Genomic DNA, 23,530 nt, shown 5'->3' with positions numbered 1-23,530 from the left:
AGCGGGACGCTGAAAGGGTGCCATTCCACTGTGTGAACTACAGCCCCGATGCGGTATGGAAACCCTCCCGGGGGTCCTGGAAGCAGCCTGGCCTCCGCCTGCGGGTTGCGAGCCACAGCACTGCCCAGGACGGCACCAGCCTCAGGACGACGTGGAGAAGGGCTGCCCAGACCCTCGCCTCCCCAGGGGCGCTTCCAGGCGCTAGTGGGAGGAGAGCGGGCTGGGTTCTGGACGTGCTGCAGTTGAACTGTGCAGGCTGACCCCACACTCACTCCCCAGACGGCCTTCAGAGGTGAGGCAGCCCATGGGAGGGAAGGACAGTGGGACGGGGGACAGTCGGACGGGGCTCCACTCCCCACGGGGCCAACGGGCAGTGCCTGCCCCTCGCTCACTCAGCTGTTGTGCATCACAGGAGATACAGCGCTGGGAGAGGGGTGCCAGGGCACATGCCTGCCCACCTTGGGGGGCTTCTCAGGCGCCCCAGCATCTCTCCACAGGCACGGGGGGTGGTTCTTGGGCCCGCACTCTCTGGGCTCCTCCTGTGCCTTCTTCACGGGTGAAACCAGCCTCCTTCATGTTCCCTGACTCAACGTCACCACAGCCCCCCTGCCCAGCCCCTCCCTCACCGCAACCCCCCTGCCCGGCCCCTCCCTCACCACAGCCCCCTGCCCAGCCCCTCCCTCGCTGCCGCCCCACCTTCATAAAGGAAAGATCTTTGCAAAAGCCAGCTGCGAGCCTTCCTCGCTCTTCCCAGCGCTCCTCTGGTTCTGCCTGCACTGGCTGACATCACCTAGACCTCCCACCCGCAGCCACCCACCTGAATACACGGAGGGAAGGGATGATTCTTCCCCGTCTTCTCCCCAGCCCCTGCCACGCTGAGTGGGTGGATCAGATGGTCAAGTGCTGACCCTGCCTTTGGCATTTAACTTCCTTCAAACTTACACAAGCGCACACACTGAAAACAAAGAAGTGAAATAAATGCTGTTTGTATACAGAATCTATATTTGCAAAATCAGGGCAGTTTGGCAGGCCCCTCCCACTCAAGACAAAGACTGAAGCAAATCTCAAAGGAGCTGCGACTGGCCACAGGCGGGGCCTGCACAAGGCTGAGGCAGCGCCCCACCTTCCCTCCACACCGTCGTCTTGACATCAGCAATGCTACGACTTCCTGCTCACCTTCATGTGGTGGGGACGTCACGTAAATGCCTCCGGTGCGAGACCGGTGAGCGGAAAGGAGAGGACACTGCCACACAGCCAGAGGATGGAACACGGACTAAGCCCCAGGACGGCCAGCACCAGCAGCCAGCCTCCAGGAGAAAGCAGGCCTTGCCGAGACCTCCATCTCGGCGCCGCATATATAAGGTGTACGCATACGTATGCACACCCCGTCATGTTATGAGGTTTACTGTAGGAATTAGTTCATGCAACCATGGGGCCTGGCAAGTTGGAACTCCATAGGGCAGACTCTGCAAGTTGGGAACGCTGATAAAGGTTTCAAGGAATTCCCCAGGAGAAGCTGCTGCTGAAGAAGAGATGGAAATTGTCTCCCCAGGGAGATCCAGCAGCCGTGCGCCTGCTGCTGCCCGGGAGCCGGCCGAGAGCATCGTGTCCAGGGGCACCAGGCCATCACCATGTAGACCAGCGCCACGTGAGGCCTCTCGCCACCGCCAGACTGCTTTGACTCAGCCAACACCCCAACAGCTCTTTCCAGAGCCACTCGCTCTTCCAGGAGCACTGGCACACTTTCCTTCCCCTACTGCAGGTAAGTGCTACTTTTCTGCCCCAATGAAATAACTGCCTTTGCTGCATTTTCTTATTTTGATCTTGTTAGAAATGGTGTAGCACTAGTACTTGTGCATGCTGCCGCCCCTTTGAAGACCATTTCAAGCAGGCTCGTACATGGGAAGTTTCAAAGCCCTTTATTCCCCCAGTAAAATCCACTTATCGTTACACTCTGTGAAATGTTTTAGTAAAGTTCCCTGAGCCCTCTAACAGGCATTGTCATTGTTACCCCAGTAATGAAGTATCTGACATATTATTAATAACAAAATAGTAAGGAAACAAAGGTCGGTTTCGGTTTCACCTATGCATCTCAGGCCAGTACTGGCTCTTTTTCCGGTGCCTGAGCCTGGATTTGCACAGTTTTATAGGAAAGAAGAAAAGGACAGGAAGGCAGCACCGACTTCCAATCATCTCACTTCCTCAATCAACTTATGCTCGGCATCGACAGCCGATCTAATCGCTGGGCGTTCAATTTGAAATTGGCCATTGGTTTCTAATCTGACCTGATTGTGGATTCACATTTGAGTTCCGGGCAGTACTGTGAGGTCGAAGGACACCTGCCCACAGAAAACGAGAAAGCTGAGCGGGAAGAGCTGTTCCCTGCTGCAGCCACCCCATCTCAGGAGATCAAAATTTGTCTCCCAATTATTACATAAGCAATAATACCACGTTCGCATTTCACGCGAGGCTTCACAATGGCTTCTGGAGCAATGAAGGTGTTCTAACATTCTTTGTGGTGATGAACGCACAACACCGCGACTTTACCAAGCAGACACTGTGGATGAACTGTATGAAATGTATCTCAATAAAACTACTTTAAATAAAATACCGTGATACACGGGCACGTGTCCCTGGAGTCAGCAGCACACAAGGAGGGACTGTCATGGACAGAAAGCGCCACAGAGGCCTCCGGCCTGATGGACCCTGCACCGGTGCTGCCCTCACCCTGTCGGGACCAGCCTCCACGGCCACCCGCAAACTGTGTGGCAGCCCTCGAGGCGGGGATCTGACCCAGCCTGCTCGCTCCCCCCAGGCCACTGTCTCCAGACGAGGCTTCAGTGTGTATGTAGTCAAGGCCAAAGCAACGAACTCACGGGCACAGCACACCAGGCGCTCCCCTTCAGCGCCGTGCCAAGGCGCCCACGCTACAAGCTCTTGCCCCGGTGCGGCACAGCACAACTAGGCTTACCGTGGCGGGGTTAGCACTGTCGCACCAAGAGGCAGCATCTTCCTGCGTATTCAAGAATTGGCTGTTTGTGTTTATTAAACATTTAGAAACTTAGCTTCAACTGGAACATCAACAGAGAAAACTCACATATTTTAAATCACCAGATAAAGAGAAGGAACCCCTCTTACCCTCCCAGGAGAAAAACTTTTAAAAGCCAAGAAAGGCACTAAAGACCAAGGGATGCCCGTTTAACTCCATCTCCACCAGCCTATGCTGATGTTGAAACTTTCTCAAGCTCAGTCTCAACTGTAAAAGCAGCGACCCTCCTGAGAGGTGAGCACAGAGCGCCTGGCCGATCACGCTGATAGCGCCAGTCCACTAGCACACTGAACTCTTCCCGCACTTCTCGGACGACACACGCTCGCGCTGCACAGTCCTCACGGGCTCGGCCACATGACCTGGCTGAACAACCTCCTCCAGAAATGGTGAAAAACCCCTTCATTTTGGTCAACTCTCCTGACCTTTTGAGATTAAAAAAACAAATAAACCAACAAAAACTCAGAAGGGCGTCGGGCAGCAGCGCGTGACCCAGCTTCAAAAGGGCGCCCTACTCCTTCGACACCGTCGGCTGCGCTGAGACCCACAGCGCTCGCCAGCCGAACCGCGTGGCACCTTCCTTTTCAGTAATTAGTAAACTACAAAAGCAGTGTCAACAGCTTTGAATTGTTACCTTAAGAATCGAAGAGGCATTTGCCATGGTTTCTAACCTCTATGAGGGAGGCGGCTGGGCGTGTCCCTGTCAGCAGACACCAGGAGGCGAGCACTCACAGTGAACCTGCCATTGTCACCGGCCACACAGGCTCTCCAGGCCTCCGACTGTGGGAGGAGCCATCCAGGTCAAGATGAGGGGTGGGGGCTAATTAAAATGCAGGCTCCAAGCCCCACTTCAGAATCAGACGTGTGCCAGGGTGGGGAGGGCAGGAAAGTGCATTTCGCGGCGCCCCCGCGGAGTTCCGTGAGAACCCCTTTACTGCTGATAGCCTCACCTGGCCTCTACCGTCCCCTCTTACCCACCTATTCCTTCAGGAGCCCCTTCCCAAGTAGAGATGTGGCCAGAGTCAACCACGTGGAACCGGCAGCTGCCCACAAGGCCGTCCCATCGAGGACGCTCCCCGAGGCACCAACTGCCAGTCTTATGTCTGCTGCAGCTGGGACGTGCACCTGGCGAGACTTGGCACCAGATGAGGGAAGCCAGCGGCCCAGGAGACTCTGGCTGGCAGGGGGCTGGCACGCTAGAGTGGACAGAGGACCAGCACCGTGGGGGGCGACCACCAGGCGGGAGGGAGAGCCCCAAAACACCGACGGCCTTTGACTTAGCAGTTTTACTTCTAGGCATTTTGTAACTAGAAAATAATGTAAACTAGGCAAATGTAAACTAGAAAATAATGCAGCCCAATCAGAATCCCCTGGCAGATGTGGTGAAAGGAGGAAACGCTGGCTTGTGCATGCGGCAATGGGACTGCACTACGCAGTGAAGCCCAAGTTAAGCCGTGGGTTATGCTTAGTAGTTCCATCCTAACAGTTGCTTCTGTCAACTGTAATAAACATCCCACACCAATGCAAGGTGTTAATAACAGGGTGGGACATGGGGATCCTGCATTTTATGCATGACTGGGCTATAAACCCATGATTTCTCTGACAAAAAATAGTAAATGTAAAAAACAAAAATCCCTTGGGGATTTTTAAAGAATAGAACTTGACAAAGTGATTCTAAAGTTTGTGTGGGAAAATAAGTACTTGAAAAAACAAATAAATATTTTAAATAAATAAGAAAAGTCCTCTAGCTATCAAACTGAAACACAGAGCAAAAGTAATAAAAATGGAGTGAGGCTAGAACAGGTGCAAGACATCCAAGATTCAGAAGAAACCCTCAAACAGAGGCGTTACAAATAATTACTTAGGAGATGATAAAAGTGGTATTTTACGAATGAGAAAGGAGAGACAGACAAGCCCTTGAATGATACTAGGGAAAAATAAGACCAACTCTCTAGACACAGAAAATATTCCAGATGCATTCAAGAGCTAGATGTGTGAATGCATTTCAGCACACGCACCATATAAAACAGATTTTTTTTTTCTAATCTTCATGTAGGAAAGTTTCCGAAGCAAGGCATCCATCACACCAAAAGGCCCCTGGGAAAGGATGGAGCTGGCTGAACCAGCAAACGACATGAGTCAGGAGTAGGCACGGGCGGGAGAAGCAGCACGCAAAGCCAGGCTAACGTCCAAACCAGGGCAGCCCTCTACGGAGTTAGGGCCTGAGCACAGGGCGGCCAGAGGCCAGCCGCCCTTGGTGGACTTGGAAAGAGGAGGGCTGCACAGAGTCGGGGGAGTGGGCAAGCAGACCGTGACCCTAAATTCCAAGTTCAGGAAATAGTCCCTCTGTTTTGTACAAAAATACAGACAGACCGATCAAGATGCTGAACAACACGTGCCTGAAAGGACAAGCCCACAACTGCGGGTACACAGATGCACGCAGCTGCATCGTGTGTGCACGTGCAGGTGTGTGAGAATGTGCTGTGGTGCTGAGGGTGCGCAGGCATGTGGGGGGGAAGGACAGCTGTGCAGGGACGCTGTGTGTATACAGGTGTGTGGGTGTGTGCAGGTACACTGTGTGTGCAAGTGTGTGTGTGGGTGCAGGTGTGGGCAGGTGTGTGCAGGTGCGCCGTGCATGCGCGTGCGTGAGCATTCCTGCTGGGAAGGTAAGCAAATGCACGAACAGGAGCCGCTGGCCCCACCGTGCACAGGTCTTCCCTGAGGAGGACAGGCTGTGGCTGGGGGTGGGGCCCTTCTACTCTACTTCAGGATGTAATTTTTAGCGCTGCATATATACGAAGGCATTTAAGACACTTTTTATAAACTTTAGAAAGCAAACAAGCAAGAGGGGGGTGGGGGAGGAGGAGGAAGGGCAAGGGGGAAGGCCGAGTACCAAGGGTTATGCAGCAACTCCTCCGAACTTTCTAAATCACAAAATTGGGAACAAAGTTCAATGCACCTAATTGGTCACATCCTTCCTTCCATGAAACACATATTGCTTGAAAATAACAAATGCTACTTTCAAAGCTTCAGAAGTGGAGGCATAACGTACCTAATGGACAAAGGACTCTTACTGAAGCATAAAGAGTAATGTGCATCAGTAGGAAAAGACCAGCAGTCCAGGAGGAGGCGGGCAGGAAAGCACGAAGAAGCAGTTCAAAGACAAGACAGAAGAGCCCCAAGGAGACCCGGAGGGGCTCAGCTCCACCAGTGGTCAGAACGCACCACGCCGTTTCACACCGGGAGGTGTGTCAGCAGGGACGCGGGCAGGACACCCACCCTGCCTTGGTGCATCAGCTGGAGCGCTGGCGCCTCTGGGAACCAATTCGGGATAATCTAGTGTGACTGAAGACGGACCAGCGCAGCCCAGGAATCTCCTTGAGGCACAGGTGCCAGAAGACATTCCGGTATGTTTGCCAGAAACAGCACTGTTTATGCTGGCAAAAAACTGACGGACCATAAATATCCCTTAGAGGGAAACAGAAAATAAACTACTGTTCGTGCAATGGAATTCATACGATGGAGTTCCACGTAGCAATGAAAATAAGAGCCATAGCTCCAGATGTCAAAAAGGATGAGTCTCACAACCACATAAAACACGGAAAGCTACAGAAAAATGTATACAGTGTGCCACTGTTTACATAAAGTTCAAAAAAAGAAACTCCAAAAATACACAGTTAGGGTTCCACGCACATACGCAGCACGGTGAAACCTGGAAGAAAACCAACAGACTGGTAAACGCAGACGTCACAAGAGTGGTGACAGCCAAGGCAGGCGGGACCGGGCGAGCTGGCTACAGGGGCCTGCGGAAGTGCAGGCCGGGGTCTCATCTGCTGACTGAGTGGTTGGCTTAAAGATGTTTAGTCATTAAAGTACATGGTACCCGCTCTGTGTGAAATATTTTACAGTCATTCTAACAAAAGGAGGATGAGAAGGGTGGAAAGGGTTCAGCTTGGGGAACCCTGGCCCCAGCCCAGGCTGACCCGTGCCGAGGCAAGGCGTCCTCCTCTGCCCTGCACAGGCCACACGCGCCCACCTAACGCAGCACGCCGCGCTCAGGTGCGGACCTCGACCAACGCGTCTGTGCCACCGAAGGCTAAGGAGCAAAGGAGCGGGTAAGGCCGTGCCCCATATGGCGCAGACGCAGGCAACGTGATGCCAGCGAGCGAGAGGGCTCCGTGGGTAGCGCACAGTTACAGCCAGCCCCGACACGGCTGGAGGAGGCCGGGAGCATGACGCCCGGCACGTTCCGTGGAGGCCAGAGGCAGGCACAAGAGGTCGAGAGGGAAAGAGACTGCACAGAGAGGGGAACGGGCGCTTCTCGCCACGCATTACTTCATGCCAACCATTTGCTATCTTGGTATCTCATCAAGGGTCCTTAAAAATGGAACAAGCCTCAAACGCAAAGCATCTTATAACTGTAAACACAGTAAGAAGCAGTAACTGAATTCTGCTGAGCAGCAGAAACACAGAAATTAAAGTATGCATTTAAAATCTCCTGGCTAACAAAGTAAAAGACAAAGCTGGGAGCAGACACGCAGTCTTCTGACTTCCCCATCTGCACCTCTTGAAACAGGCAGCACCTTCCAGGGCTCCCCAGAGACGAGGGTTATGTAAGCAAAACGCACTCACTCCACCTGGCATCCAGCACGGCCGCCCTGGAAACACTGGCGCGCAGGGCTCTGTCTCCAGCACACCCCCTAGCTTCCTGACTGAGGGCCGCCTTGGCCAAGCAGAGCTAGAAATCATCTCCAGAGAAACCAGGCCCAGAAGGCGTGAATGTGCACCTAGGCGTCCCTGAGCAGTCCAGTGCTCCATGAGTGTTCTGGAACCCGAAAGAGCCAATGGCCGGAAAGAAGTGTTCGCCCAGAACGGCGTGCCAGGGCGCCCTGCATCGACATCGACACACCCGGCCTCAGCCCATGGCTCTACCTTAACACTCTCTCGTGGGGCCGTCCCCGCACCATGCCAGTACTTCACGGACAAGAAGCTACCTCGGCTGTTAGAAAGGTTATGAAGGTGTAAGAGTCAGATTACCACGAGGAACAAATAAGCAAGCAAATCACTGGGTTTTAACAGGAACAATGACAGCAAAGCAAGTGAGACAAGAAATATCACACGCTCTGGGCCAGAACCTTCTGAAGTTGAGGGGAAGTGACTGAGTTTCAGCAGATACAGGAGGAAACCAATTCTAATAGAAAGCAACGACCTGTCTGCTGTGCCTGGGAGAACAAGCCTTTCCTGATGCAAGAGAGGAGACGAAGGTCAGGGTCGATGGCACACACCCAGCCAGGTCCTGCATAGCCGTGACCACAGCCGAGCCCTCTTCCTGCAGCCTGCCCGAGCCCGGCGAGTCCACACCCACCGCCCCTCGCACAGTGACCCTCCAGGACGAGGCAGGCAGAGCAAGCCAGCCCAGAAGCCTCATCTTTCCAACACCTGCGCAGTCTCCAGGGAGTTTCCACACCCACTAAGGTCCTGGGCCTTGAGAGCGATTCTGCACCATAATTAAATTCTCCAACACAACTGCGCGTCTCCCTGAAACAGAGAAACTCCTGGGTGCTGCTGGACGGCAGAGAAGATGGCACACAACCAGGGCACGCACGGGCCGTCAGTCTGGGCAGCACCCTAGAAGCAGTCACGCCGGCTCGCTCTACTCCAGCCTGAGAGTGTGCTCTTCTCCCTTGGCAGGGAAACAAACCCGCTGCTGGAGGAGGGCAGCCTGAGCTCCCGGCGGCCAAGGGGCCGGGAGGCAGGAGCTGCGATGACCACCTCAGGGGCAGAACAGGCACCAAGAGCCAGCGGTGCAGCCAGCTGCCGGAAGGACACGTGCCGGAAGGCCACATGCCGGTCTCCCGTCCCTTCCTCCCCTTCCTCCCCAGCTCCGTTTCCACCGCCCCTAGGCAGAGGAAGAGCACTCCCTTTTAGGAGCCACAACTTTAGGAGCGGCCACTCTCAGAAAGCCCCAAACCCTGAGGGCCCACTGGAGAGAATCGCACCTGACCGAGGTGGAGGCGGGCGGGGCTGCCCCGGGGAAGGCGGGCTGCAGCCCCTTCAGCACAGCCAGGCACAGGTTTCCTGGGGCATGGGGGGTCGGCACCCAGCGTAAAGGGGAGCCAGGTCCTGCCTGCGTGACCCTGGGGTTCTGACAACTCCACCCCCCCGAAGCCCCCTGCCCAGCACCGTACCTGACTTGCTCCCAGGTCCTGGTGGCCAAGTGCAGAACCCAGAGATCCTTGTAGTGGTAGAACTGCTCGCCGTCCGGGGACGCAAACTCCCCTCCAAACACCCAGAGCTGCCCCCCGCCTTGTGGCACCACCACAGCCTGTAAGTAGAAGGGGAGAGGATGAGGGACAGTCGCTGCAGCCTCAGCATAGACCCGTCTGGCCCGCTCAGGTCCCACATCTGCACAGACCTTCAGAGACCACAACCCGCAGCTCACAGCCTCCACAGCATGGGCGAGGCCGCCTGGGGCTCGCTGTCATCGACAGCACCTGGACACCTCCTGGCAGCTGAGAGGAGCAGCTGACAGGTGACCAGCCTTCTGCAGGCACCGCAAGCCAGAGGGGGAACCCGCAGCCCCTGGCCTCCCCCGGGACCCTCTCCCTCACTCATCCCACCAACACCTGGAGGATAGGCCCCCACCGTGCGGGGGGAGGCACAGAGCCAGGTGAGTCCTAGAGCTCCCCACTGGGACACCCGGCACAGCAGCAGGCTGCTGCCACAGTCGGTCGGTGGCACAGGGCGTGGTAAAGCAAAGTGGCTGCAGGCCCTGGGCATGAGCTGGTGGGTGAGCGGCCCAGAGCACAGTTGGATCCGCCTGCCAGAGGATTCTTAGCACCCAGGCCAGGCACCCTTCCTTGCACCCTGCCCCACAGGACAGCCACCTCCCGGCCTGCTTGGGGTGCCGCACGGGGCAGCAGGGCCAGCACAGGGACTGCACACCAGAGCCTGCGTTCCCCGGCCTGAGAGCTCTGCATCTCCCGCTGACACAACAGGAGCCACTGAGCAGCGTGGGGGGTGGTGACAGCTCACGCAGGCCCCACCACGCCTGATCTGGGGGCCTGGGCAGGGGCCTCCAGGGAGGGGCCACCCCACTCCCCCCAGCCTAAACAAACACTGTGTCTTCAAGGCCACCCTTGGGTGGCAGGTACGTTTCCACCGAAGCTGCCACGCTGCACCCACCCTGTCGAGCTGCACATGCACACGCGCCCACCACAGCCCAGGGACTGCTGGGCCTGCGCAGGCGATGCTGGGGAGCACCCTGCCGGGTCACAAGGCCTTAGTGGGTGCAGATTCTGCTGACGTGGAAACAATCAGTAGCACACAATGATCCAACGCCATGCTTTACCCCTGACCGCCCATCCTGCGACGAGGGTGAACATATTCCTATCAGCTAGGTGTTTCTAAGCACCCAAAATTCTTAACAAACCAATCGCATGCCTTCCTCCTGACTCACCACCACTGGGCAGCGTCCTTGCCCACAACAGTGGAAGGAGCCCAGCGGCTGGCCATCCCACCGACACACACCTCCAGGTGCTGCCAGAGCAGGGCTGCCATTTACCCTAAAACCCATTTCTCTAGAACCCAGGGGGTTGGAAAGAACAGGGAGAGGTTTACTATTTGACACAACCCTTTTAAGAAGGGTTGTCGGGAGTTAAATAATGGCACATCCAGAATCCACTCCAGAAAGCAAGTTCCTAGAGCTGTGGGAACCCGGGCGGCCGGCTGTGTCTCTGCCGGGCACAAGACCTCACTTCTCCCAGGCTCGCTGCGGGGCTGCATCTCCAGCAGCCCATGCACAGCACTGACTGCAGACACCCAGCGGGCCATTCCGGCAGCTGCCCACGTGCTGGGACAGCTTGGCGCCCAGAGGCCATCGCAGCCCACACCTGCCACATGCCCAAGTGCCTGCCGTCCCTGCACTCAGCCCTCGTTACTTCAATAAAAGACGTCCTAAGCAGGGGTTCTTAACAAGGGGTTTGTGAGCTTAAATTTAAATTCGAAGAAACATTATTCCTGTGGGATGTGTTGGTGTGGGTGTGATATATCTATTCAAGACTACACAGTCTAGTGTGGACTTAGTAAGGGGTCTGTAGACTGGCAAAGTGGTCCATGGAACAAAAAAAGTTAAGAACCCCTCTTCTAAGCCTTGGGTGGCACAGCCCTTGCACTTTCCCGAGAAACGAATGCCCCGCCGAGGGGCTCTGGAAAGTGAGGGAAGGAGATCCTGCACAGCATGCGCAGCAGTGGAGGGCAGGCAGCTGGGGTGGGCACCACCCACCCCGCAGAGGCCAGACTCGCTGCCCTAGGTGAAACTGGTCTCTCCAAACCAGGCTCTGGCTGGCCCAAGGACCAGGCCCATTGTTCCAGAAATCAACAGACCATCCAGGTACCTGGTGTTAGGGCCCTGGGCACCCCCAAGGACAAAGACAATGAACCCTCAGGGCTCCCTCAACCACTGCTCAGCCCCGGGCAAGTGCCGCGGGCAGTACAGTTGCTTTCGGTGACAGCCTGTATGGACAGCAGGCCTCTTCCACCTGTGGTATTTTTTTAAAAGCCCAGTTTTCCATTTCTCCTCTCTGGCCCAAGCTGCTCAGGAGCCTTGGAATGAATACCAGTGGGCCTCTGGCTCCTGTAACAGTGCCTCATTCACACTTCGTTTGGAACTGGCACTCTGTAACGGGTCTGCAGTCACTCCATGTCAGTGCACACGGCTTGCCAAAGCAACAGAAACAGGACCTGGTCAGGTGAGACTGCCTCGATCCAGACCCAGCTCAAGAGCCACCCACAGCCCAAACCTGACCATGCAGTACAGCGCAGCCCAACCACACAGCACAGCGTGCAGAGCATGGCACAGCCCAACCACATAGCACAGCGTGCACAGCACGGCATAGCCCGACCATGAAGCATGGCACACGCAGCCTGACCATGCAGCACAGGGCAGCCCAACCACGCAGAATAGCACAGCCTGACCACACAGCATGGCACAGCCCAACCATGCCACATGGCACAGCCCGACCACACATCATGGTACACACAGCCCAACCATATAGCATGGCACAGCCTGACCACACAGCACAGCACACACAGCCTGACCATGCAGCACAGTACAGCCCAACCACATAGCACAGGGCAGCCCAACCACACAGCATGGCATGCACAGCAGAGCCCGACCACACAGCATGGCACACGCAGCATGACCATGCAGCACAGTGCAGCCCAACCACGCAACATGGCACACATAGCTCAACCACGCAGCGCAGCACAACATAGCACAGCCTGACCATGCAGCATGGACCACCCAACCTCGCAGCATGGCACAGCCCAACCATGCAGCACAGCGCAGGGACCTTACGGGAGTGGTGAAAGAGCCTCCTAAACAAAGGGCCAAGAGCAACTTCCTGCTTCAGCCCATCCATCAGTGACAAGTTCATTGTTGGCTATTACAAGACCATGGCTTTATTTCCTCTCATTTCAGGTGAGAAGGGCACCTAGCAAGATAAGAATGCTGTAACCTAGAATTCAGAGAAGGTGGAAGGCTGAGGACCTTTCCTGCAGCCCCCTGCCGTCCAGCCGCCTGTCTGGTGTCATCCTACCATAGGGGACCCAGGGGACTTAATGACAGAGGTCAAGCCAAAGGTCACATCTGAAGCCCCAACAGTTCTAAGGGGGAAAAAATGATCACTTCAAATCTTGAGAGAAGACAGATGATTAGTACATGCCCAAAGTCTAACAAAGGAAGTAAGGAGAGCGGAGGATTGTGGTAGGTGGAGCTGGATGCTCCAGGAAGTGGTCCTGTCACCACCACCACCAGTGCCCTGGCAGGAGCTCTGAGGTCTGGAGGAACACTGTGTGGCACAGAGAAGAGGATGGTAAACTGCAGTGAGCACTGGTACGTTTCAGCCTCCAGGAGCAGCTACCGCCCCCACCCCCAGCCACGAGGCAGGCAGCAGTGGGGGCTGTGGCCCCGGCTCCTGGAGCAGCTTGCTGGTGCCAGGGTGGGCTGCAGGCACCTGGTTCTCCAAAACCCAGGTGTGTGGTCTGCTCACTGCTCTTCATCAGCTACTCTAGATTCCTGGGGGCTGGCTCCAAGGGAAGCCACTGTCCCAGCCCCCGAGGCAAATGTGGCAGAGGAGTCTGAAAGAGACAGTAACTACATGTTTCCCCTCTTTTCTTTTTGTATTCCCCATTTGGGAACAAAACTAGTTTGGAAAAATCACAAATTGAAAGCTCCAGACTTCAACAACAACAAAAGCCCTAGCAATCCCAAAGCAGCAGCAGAACTAAATTTCCAGAGTTCTAACAACCTAATATTCAGAATTAAAGGTCAACGTGGACCAGCAGAATATCCCTGTCTATATATAATAACAGGAGTTAAAAATGCTGTTTGACTAAAGTAAGGGGGAAATGGAAAGGACAAATGAGTTTATACGGCTATGAGTCTCTAAAAAAGGGTCTGGAGGTTGTCAGAAGGATTGCCCTTATGCACACCTGAGCAGAGTCTCAGAGACAGATAAAGTAGATACAACCCCAGGTATTGGTTCTTTTCAGGGATAAAGAGACCCACGGGTTCTATGGTCATGGCAGATGGAGTTCACTGCCATGTCAGTTGGCCCTTCTTTGGAGCTGGTGTTTCTGCGTGATGGAGCTGGACTCAGATGTGATCTCTTTTCACAAGCCTTTCACACTACTTTACCGGAATTGTAGTTGGTGCTGGGGTTTAAGATATATCTAGGGGATTTGAATCTCTGGAATGACAATATGATAGCCAGGCCCTGAGCCTCAACAGACTTCAGCTCCTACACTCTGATTTATTGGACTTACCCCACTCAGCTAACATGGAGTTGAAGAATGTCAACCACCACACCATGGAGCCTAGAGTGCCTACAACTGAAAGCAGGAGGATTGCATCCAGTATCCATGTGGAATCTAAGCCCCCGCTTGACATAGATGTGGAATGGACACAACCAAGCCAAGGTCCACAGGAAGGAGGAATACAGTAAGGATTAGAGCAGACTTCCTGATATTCTATTCATGAACTATTGCGGTTAATAATCGAGAAAATGTGGAATTGGTGTGGAAAAAGTGGCCATGGTGGCTGCTGGGGGCGGGGAATGGGAGGAAGAGATGAGATGTGGAGGCATTCTCGGGACTTGGAGTTGTCCTGAGTGATGCTGCAGGGACAATTGCCGGACATTGTATGTCCTCCCATGGTCCACTGGATGGAACGTGGGAGAGTGTGGGCTATGGTGTGAACCATAGGCCATGGGGTGCAGTGATGCCCAGAGATGTACTCACCAGATGCAATGGATGTACCATGATGACAGGGGAGAGTGTTATTGTGGGGGGAGTGGTGGGGTGGGGGCGGTGGGGGTGAATGGGGACCTCATATTTTTTTAATGTAATTATTTTAAAAAATGAATAAATTGAGTAGAATTTGAAAAAAATAAAAAATAAATACTTATGTATTTCCATAGTGGAAAAAAAAAAGAAAGAAAATCAATCAATGTAATATAACATATAAAGAGACTGAAGGAAAAAAATCACGATTTTATCTATAGATGCAGAAAAAGCATTTGACAAAATACAGCACACTTTCTTGATAAAAACACGGCAAAAGACTGGAATACAAGGAAATTTTCTGAACATGATAAAGAGTACATATGAAAAACCCACAGCCAACATCGTTTACAGTGGTGAAATCCTAAAATCCTTCCCTCTAAGATCAGGAACAAGACAAGGATGCCCACTCTCTCCCCTTCTATTTACCATTGTCTTAGAAGTACTTGCTCGAGCACTGAGGCAAGAACCAGATATAAAAGGCATTCAAATTGGAAAGGAAGAAGTCAAAATTTCATTATTTGCAGATGAAATGATCCTATACAAAGAAAACCCTGAGAGGTCTACAACAAAGCTTCTAGAACTCATAAATGAGTTCAGTACAGTCGCAGGTTATAAGATCAATGCACAAAAATCAGTAGCATTTCTGTACACCAATAATGAGCAAGGCTCAGGAGGAAATCAAGAAACAAATACCATTTACAATAGTAAATAAAAAAATCAAATACCTAGGAATAAATTTAACTAAAGATGTAAAAAACTTATACACAGAGAACTACACAACACTGTTCAAGGAAATCAAAGAAGACCTAAATAAATGGAAGAATATTCCTTGTTCATGGATAGGAAGACTAAATATTATTAAGATGTCTATCCTACCAAAACTGATCTACACAATTCAATGCAATCCCAATAAAAATCAACACAGCCTTCTTTAAGGAACTAGAAAAACTATGAAATTTATTTGGAAAGGAAAGAGGCCCCGAATAGCCAAAGACATATTGAAAAGGAAAAATGAAATTGGAGGAATCACACTACCTGACTTCAAAACATACTACAAAGCTACAGTAGTGAGAACAGCATGGTATTGGCACAAGGAGAGACACACTGCCCAACGGAACCAAATTGAGAGTTCTGGTATAGATCCTCATATATATAGCCATATAATATTCAATAAAGCCACCAAACCCTCTCAACTGGGAGACAATGGTCTATTCAACAAATGGTGCCTGGAGAACTGGATATCCATATGTAAAAGACTGAAAGAGGATTACCATCTCACACCTTATACAAAGATCAACTCAAGATGGATCAAACACCTAAATATAAGAACCAAGACCATAAAGACTTTGAAAAGCAGTGTAGGGAAGCATATACAAGACCTTGTAATAGGAAATGGCTTCATCAACTTCACACCACAAGCACGAGCAGCAAAAGAACAAATAGATAAATGGGACCTCCTCAAAATTAAAGCCTTCTGCACCTCAAATGAGTTTGTCAAGAAAGCGAAAAGGGAGCCTATACAATGGGAGAAAATATTTGGTAACCATACATCAGATAGGAGACTTATAACTTGCATATATAAAGAACTCCTATATCTTGAAAATAAAAAGATAAGCAACCCATTTAAAAAATGGAAAAAGATTTAAACAGACACTTCTCCAAAGAAGAAATACAAATGGCTAAAAAGCACATGAAAAAATGCTCCAAATCTCTAGCTATCAGGGAAATGCAAATCGAAACTACAATGAGATACCATCTTACTCCCATAAGACTGGCAGCTATGAAAAAAACAGAAGACTACAAATGCTGGAGAGGATGTAGAGGAATGGGAACACTCATCCACTGCTGGTGGGAATGCAGAAGGATCCAGCCATTCTGGAGGACAGTTTGGCGGTTTCTCAAAAAACTAACCATAGATTTTCCATATGACCCAGCAATTCCACAGCTGGGTATATACCCAGCAGTACTGAAAACAAGGACACAACCGATATATGCACACCAATGTTCATAGCAGCATTGTTCACTATTTCCAAAAGTTGGAATCAACCCAAATGCCCATCAACAGATGAATGGATAAATAAAATGTGGCATATACATACAATGGAATACTACTCAGCTTTAAGAACAAATATACTACAAACACACGTGATAACATGGATGAATCTTGAGAACCTTATGTTGAGTGAAGCAACACAGGCATTGAAGGACAAATACTATATGACCTCAATGATATAAGTAAACCAAGCTGCCTCAGAGAGCTAGACTGGATGATAGGCTTACAGGAAATCAGGGGGAAGAGGAAGGATGTAAGCTGCCATCTACATGGGTGAAATCTATGATAAGCTGGAGGTAAGTATGTGTACAAGGAAGGGATAAAATGGGAGCATAAGGTTACCTTTGGGTGGGGCTTTGCAGGCTTGACGGGGCTAGGGATGGGAGGATGGGTAATATTGCCCAAGAAATTGGGGGGAGGGTGTAGCAACATATGAACATAGGAGATTGTCAGGTATTTCGTTGAGAGTATAATGCTGAGAAAACCTTTCCAAAAATATAATAAGGAAAGTTACCTGTTTACGATACTTAAAGGGGATAATCTGACACAGGACAGACTCCTAGGGAATATGTGAATGCTCATTTTGCCAGAGTGGGTTATATCATTGGGTTGAGACCCATATAATGAGAGTGAAGGTATACCCACATCCTGGGGAGGACTGATGCCATCAAATAGAGGGAACTGTATCTCTCAAGAGAAATGGTGGCTCCCAGGGCATTAGGGCAGTTGAGCATGTCAAGCCCTCAACACTGTTGCAAGTATTTCTGAACATGGCTCTTCAAGAAATGAAGACTGACTGTCACTGTGGGCCCTAAAGGGAGGGGGAAATAGGTATTGAATAGATGGAACTAACGTAACTGTGTGGGCAATAGAAGTGTTTCACGAGAGTACACAAGGATGGATACTAGACATGTAAAATTACACCAAAAATATATAGGGGCTGATAGGCTAAAATGTAAATCATAATGTAAAACATAAGGTAACTAAAAATTTAGAAAATTGTATAGTCTAAAATATAAACCACAATGTAAACACAAATGTTACCTTGTTTGAAAGCCAATGTCTCAATATCTGTACATCAGTTTCAGTAAATATGGTATGAATATGTTAAAAGATTATTGTTGTGGAAGGGAAAAAGTTTTATGTTGGATATGTAGGAGTACTGTATATTGTATATATGAATTACTGTGATCTAAAACTCTTGTGAAGATAAGCTTATTAGAAAAAAGAAAAAGATAGGAGATAGGATTTTTCCAAATTACTATGTATTCTATATCTAACCTTTAAACTCATCGCTATATTCCATTTTACTATTAAGGGAACCTGGCAATATATTGGGCTTCACTTTTCATGAAGTTCTGGATCACAGAGAGGTTCAACAAGGACAGCGGAGGAACACTAGTGTGGGATGTTATTGAGAGGGGACACATGGTTGGCAGGGAGTTCTCCAGGGCATATATCCAGGGTACATAAAAATGTTTGGATATTTTCATAGTGGAAACAATTAAAAACAACAACTGAGGGAGTGCTGAGATTCTAGCCAGGGGAGCTCTATCACAGTCCCTAAAGAAACAGCAACAATCCCCCAAGTGCAACGGCAAAGACCAAAAAAGAATGAGGGTCCAACAATGAGCCCCTGATACTAATGACTATGCTTGTGAGCCTGTGCACCTGAAATAAGAACAAGGCCTGGAGCAGCAGTATGCCTAAGAGTTACCTCCTGAGAGCCTCTGTGTTGCTCAAATGTGGCCAGTCTCGAAGCCAAACTCAGCATATAAATTCGTTGCCTTCCACTCAGCGTGAGACATGACTCCCAGGGATAAGCCTCCCTGGTGCCAAGGGCTTACTACCAAGTACCAGCTGATGATGTAACTAGAAAATGACCTTGAATAAAAGGTTCAACTCGGACCAGCAAAATATCTCTGGTCTACATATAATAACAGGAGTTAAAAATGCTTTTTGACCTAAATCAAGGGGGAAATGGAAAGGACAAATGAGTTTATATGGCTGTGAGTCTCTAAAAAAGAGCCTGGAGGTTATCAGAGGGGTTGCCCTTAGGCACACCTGAGCAGAGTTACAGAGACAGATAAAGTAGATAAAACCCCAGGTATCGGTTCTTCTGAGGGCTACAGAGACTCACAGGTTTTATGGTCATGGCAGATGGAGTTCAGTGCCATGTAAGTTGGCCCTTCTTTGGAGCTGGTGTTTCTGTGTGATGAAGCTGGATTCAGATGTGATCTCTTTTTACAAGTCTTTCCTGTCAGTTTACCAGAATTGTAGTTGGTGCTGGGGTTTAATATATACCCAAGGGATCCGAATCTCTGGACTGACCATAGGAGAGCTAGGCCCTGAGCCTCAACAGACTTCAGCTCCTACACTCTGGTTTATTGGACTTACCCCACTCAGCGAACATGGAGTTGAAAAAGGTCAACCACCACACCAGGGAGCCAAGAGTGCCTACAACTGAAAGCAGGAGGATTGCATCCAGCATCCATGTGGAATCTAAGCCCCCTCTTGACATAGATGTGGAGTGGACACAACCAATCCAAGGTCCACAGGATGGAGGAATAGAATATGGATAAGAGTGGACTTACTGATATTTTATTCATGAACTACTGTGATTAGTAATCGAAGAAAATGTGGCACTGGTGTGGAGAAAGTGGCCATGGTGGCTGCTGGGTGTGGGGAATGGGAGGAAGAGATGAGATGTGGAGGCGTTTTCGGGACTTGGAGTTGTCCTGGGTGGTGCTGCAGGGACAATTACTGGACATCGTATGTCCTCCCATGGCCTACTGGATGGAACGTGGGAAAGCGTGGGCTATGATGTGGACCACTGACCATGAGGTGCAGTGATGCTCAGAGATGTAGTCACGAAATGCAATGAATGTCTCATGATGATGGAGGAGAATGTTGCTATGGGGGGAATAGTGGGGTGAGGTGGATGGGGGGTATATGGGGACCTCATATTTTTTGAATGTAATATTAAAAAAATGAATAAAGACAAAAGAAAAAGACCTTATCATAAGATTCCATGAAAAAAAAAAAGACTTATTTATGTACCTTAGCCCCCACCCACCCTGCTGTTTTTGTACTCGCTGTCTGCTTTCTGTGTCCATTTGCTGTGTGTTCTTCTGTGTCTACTTGTTTTCTCTTTAGGCAGCACCAGGAACCGATCCTGGCACCTTCCTGAGTGGGAGAGAGGCACTCAATCTCTTGCATCACCTCAGTTCCCTGATCTGCTGCGTCTCTTATTGTCTCTCCACTGTGTCTCTTTTTGTTGCATCATCTTGCTGCGCCAGCTTTCCATGCAGGCCGGCACTCTGTATGGGCCAGCACTCCTGTGCGGGTCAGCACTCCTGCACAGGCTAGCATTCTGCATGGGCCAGCTCGCCGCTCAGGTGAGCTCACCACATGGGCCAGCTTGCCTTCACCAGGAGGCCCCAGTAATCAACCCTGGAACTCCCATATGATAGACTGGAGCCTAATCACTTGAGCCATAACCACTTCCCCCAACAGTATATTTTAAAGGATTATACACTGTGACGAAGTGGGATTTATTTCAGCAAGACAAGGATAATTTAACATCAGAAAATTAGTCAGGGAAGCGGATTTGGCCCAACGGATAGGGCATCCACCTACCACATGGGAGGTCCAAGGTTCAAACCCAAGGCCTCCTGACTCCTGTGATGAGCTGGCCCATGCACAGTGCTGATGCGTGCAAGGAGTGCTGTGCCACGCAGGGGTGTCCCCCACATCGGGGAGCCTACGCATAAGGAGTGTGCCCCGTAAGGAGAGCCACCCAGCGCAGAAAAAAAAAAAAAGTGCAGCCTGCCCAGAAATGGCACCGCACACACAGTGAGATGACGCAGCAAGATGACACAAAAAGAGACACGAATTCTGGGTGCCGCTGACAAGAATGCAAGTGGATAAAGAAGAACACACAGTGAATAGACACAGAGGAGACAACTGGGAGTGAGGGGTGGGAAAGGGAGAGAAATAATCAATCAATCAATCAATCTAAAAAAAGGAAAAAGAAAATTAATCAAGTAATAACACCACATTAGCAGAACGAAAGAAAAAAGTGTAGCCATCTGAACTGATATGGAAAAGGCATTTGATAAAATCTTGTATCTGTTCTTGATAAAAACATTTAGAAAACCATGAATGGAAGGAAACTTACTAAACCTGATAAAAGGCACATACGAAAAACCCAGCAGTAACATCATACTCAATGAAGAAAGACTGAAATCTTTCCATCCAAGATCAAGAACAAAACAAGGATGCCTACTGTCACCACTGTTATTCTACATTGTCCTGGAGGTTCTAGCCATAGCAGTTAGGCAAGAAAAAGGAATAAAAGACACCCAAATTGGAGAAGAAGAAGTTCCCAGTCACAAATAACATGATCCCACATAAAGGAAATCCCAAAGAATCCACAAGAAAGCTACTAGAACTAATAAATGAATTCAGCGCAGTTGCAGGATACAAAGCAAACATGTACAAGTCAGCTGGATTTCTTTAATCAGTAATGAATAATCTGAAAAATCAAGGAAACAATTCCACTTAGAGGCATAAAATACCTAGGAAAATTTTAACTGAAGAGATGAGAGACTTGTACACTGAAAACTATAAAACATTGTGAAAGAAATTAAAGACCACCCAAATAAATGGAAAGGCATCCCACACCCATGGATTGGAAGACTTAATCTTGTTAAAATGTCAATACTATCTAAAGTGAACTACAAATTCAATGCAATCCCTATCAAAATTTCAGCAGCCTTTTTTGCACAAATGGAAAAGCCAATCCTCAAATTCATATGGAATTGCAAGGGCTCCCAAAGAGTCAAAACAATCCTGAGTAAGACAGAGTTGTAGGATGCACACTTTCCGATTTCAAACCTTATTACAAGCTACATTAACTAAAACAGTGTGGTACTGACATAAGGAAAGACATGTACACCAACGGAAGAGAATTGTGAGTCCAGAATTAAATCTACACACCTCTGGCCAGCAATGGGGAGAGAAAAGCCTTTTCAACAAATGCTGCTGGGACAACTGGAAATTCCCATGCAAAAGAATGGAAATGGGGAAGTGGATGTGGCTCAAGAGACTGCGCTGCCACCTACCACATGGGAGGTCCCAGATTCGGGTCCCAGTGCCTCCTGAAGAAGACGACCAAGACAGTGAGCTGGTACAACAGGCAGGTGTGGCGAACTGACACAACAAGATGAAGCAATAAGAAGATACAAAGAGGAAAGACAATGAGAGACACAACAAAGCAGGGAGCTGAGATGTCTCAAGCAATTAAGCACCTCTCTCCCACATGGGAGGTCCCAGGCTTGGTTCCCAGTGCCTCCTAAAGAGAAGACAAGCAGACACAGAGAGCACACAGCTAATGGACACAGAGAGCAGACAGCAAGCATGAACAAGAGTGGGGGTGAATGAATGAATGAAAAAATAAATAAAAGAATGAATGTGGACCCCTTCCTCTCACCATACACAAAATTAATTCAAAATGGGCCAAAAGCCCAAAAGAAAGAGCTAATTTTACTAAACCCTTACAAGAAAACATAGTGAGCTATCTTCAGGATCTTGTAGTAGGCAAAGGATTTTTAGATTTTACACCAAAGCACGAACAATAAAAGGAAAACTAGATAAAAGGGACTTTACCAAATCTGAAACTTCTGTGAAAAGGACACTACCAAGAAAGTGAAAGACAACTTACAGAATGGCAGAAAATATTTGGAAACCATATATCCAATAAAGTTTTAATATCCTGAATATTTTTTTAAAAAAACTCTTAACAACTCAACAACAAAAGACAAAGAACTCAATTTTTAAAAAGCCAGCAAAGTGATCCAGCGTAAGCATGCTGGACGCATAACTCAGAGGTCTACGGGTTAAACCGGCCTCTGTCATGGTGTTCTTGAGAAGTCAACTTCCTGGGGAGCAGGTGCAGCTCAGTGGCTAAGCACCTGCTTCCCATACATGAGGTCCCAGATTCAATTCCCAGTAGTTCCCAAAAACAAAAACAAAACCAAGAAAACAAACAAAAAATAGACCAAGGATTTGAACAGACATTTCTTCAAAGAAGATATTCAAATGGCCAATAACTATACAGAAACATACTCAATACCATTAGCCATTAGAGAAATGCAAATTAAAATTACATTGAGATACCACTTCACACCCATTAGGTTGGCTATTATAAAAGCTGAAAATAACAAGTGTCGAGGAGGATGTGGAGAAATAGGAACTCGCGTACACTGCTGGTGGCCATGTAAAATGGTGCAGCCACTGTAGAAAGCAGTGTGGCAGTTCCTTAGAAAGTTAAACGTAAGAATTACAATATGACCCAATAATTCCACTCCTCAGTATATACCCAAAAGAATTCAAAGTGGGAACACTCTGACTCTGTCCTCTGCCATGCCTTTTATCTGAGCCCCCACCCACCAAGGGGGGAGACTCAGTGCCCTAATCATAACTCAATCACGCCCAGGTACAGACCAGATTACGAACATAATCCAGTATTTCTTTTTGGAATTCATCAATAATATCAAACTGCTACACTATATTATCCTGATGGTAAAGATTCTTCCTAGAGGAGATAGCAGAAGTATAGATCGCTTAAGAAAACTTCCTAAGACTATACCCTCCAAGGGGGACCAGGTGGGACCATCTCACCCATCTTCAGAGGCAACGTGGCCCCAGACTCTGAGAGATGAGGAGACGGAGGTGTCTGGGCTGGACTCAGGAGGAGGCTGGCCTCTCCCCAAGCCACCATCTGCTTTCCTTCTTCACTGACACCCCTCTGTGCAACCAATTAACTTACACGTGCTTCCTTTATGTATCTTGGAAACAGAGCAACAGAAAAGCATCTCAAAATATAGAGACACATGCACAGTGGTTCTGAAGCCAGTTTCGGCTGCCTTGTGAAGGTGAAGCTCTGCTGCGTGACCAAGTGAACAAGGGACAGCACTTGCACAGTCAGTGGCCTCAGCCGCATCCACTCCCCACTTGTCCCACGATGCTGGGTGCTGCCCAGTGTTTGGGTTCATTTTTTGTAGTTATTTTAATTGGGGAAA

At 49.6% G+C, this 23,530-nt stretch overlaps 1 protein-coding gene across 2 annotated transcripts in view; it reads right to left on the bottom strand.

Annotated features, from left to right (window-relative positions):
• KLHDC4 (kelch domain containing 4) overlaps positions 1-23,530 on the bottom strand; it is a 75,409-nt gene that overhangs the window by 40,689 nt on the left and 11,190 nt on the right. For both annotated transcript variants that reach the window (XM_058279603.2, XM_058279604.2), the window contains exon 5: positions 9,235-9,371. In XM_058279603.2, coding sequence (XP_058135586.1) covers positions 9,235-9,371 — 137 coding nt within the window. The remainder of the gene's footprint in view (positions 1-9,234; positions 9,372-23,530) is intronic.

Source organism: Dasypus novemcinctus, chromosome 18 (assembly GCF_030445035.2).
Source record: "Dasypus novemcinctus isolate mDasNov1 chromosome 18, mDasNov1.1.hap2, whole genome shotgun sequence".
Lineage (NCBI taxonomy): Eukaryota > Metazoa > Chordata > Mammalia > Cingulata > Dasypodidae > Dasypus > Dasypus novemcinctus.
The sequence above is the reverse complement of the archived record's forward strand: the minus strand, read 5'-3'. Positions and strand labels throughout refer to the sequence as shown.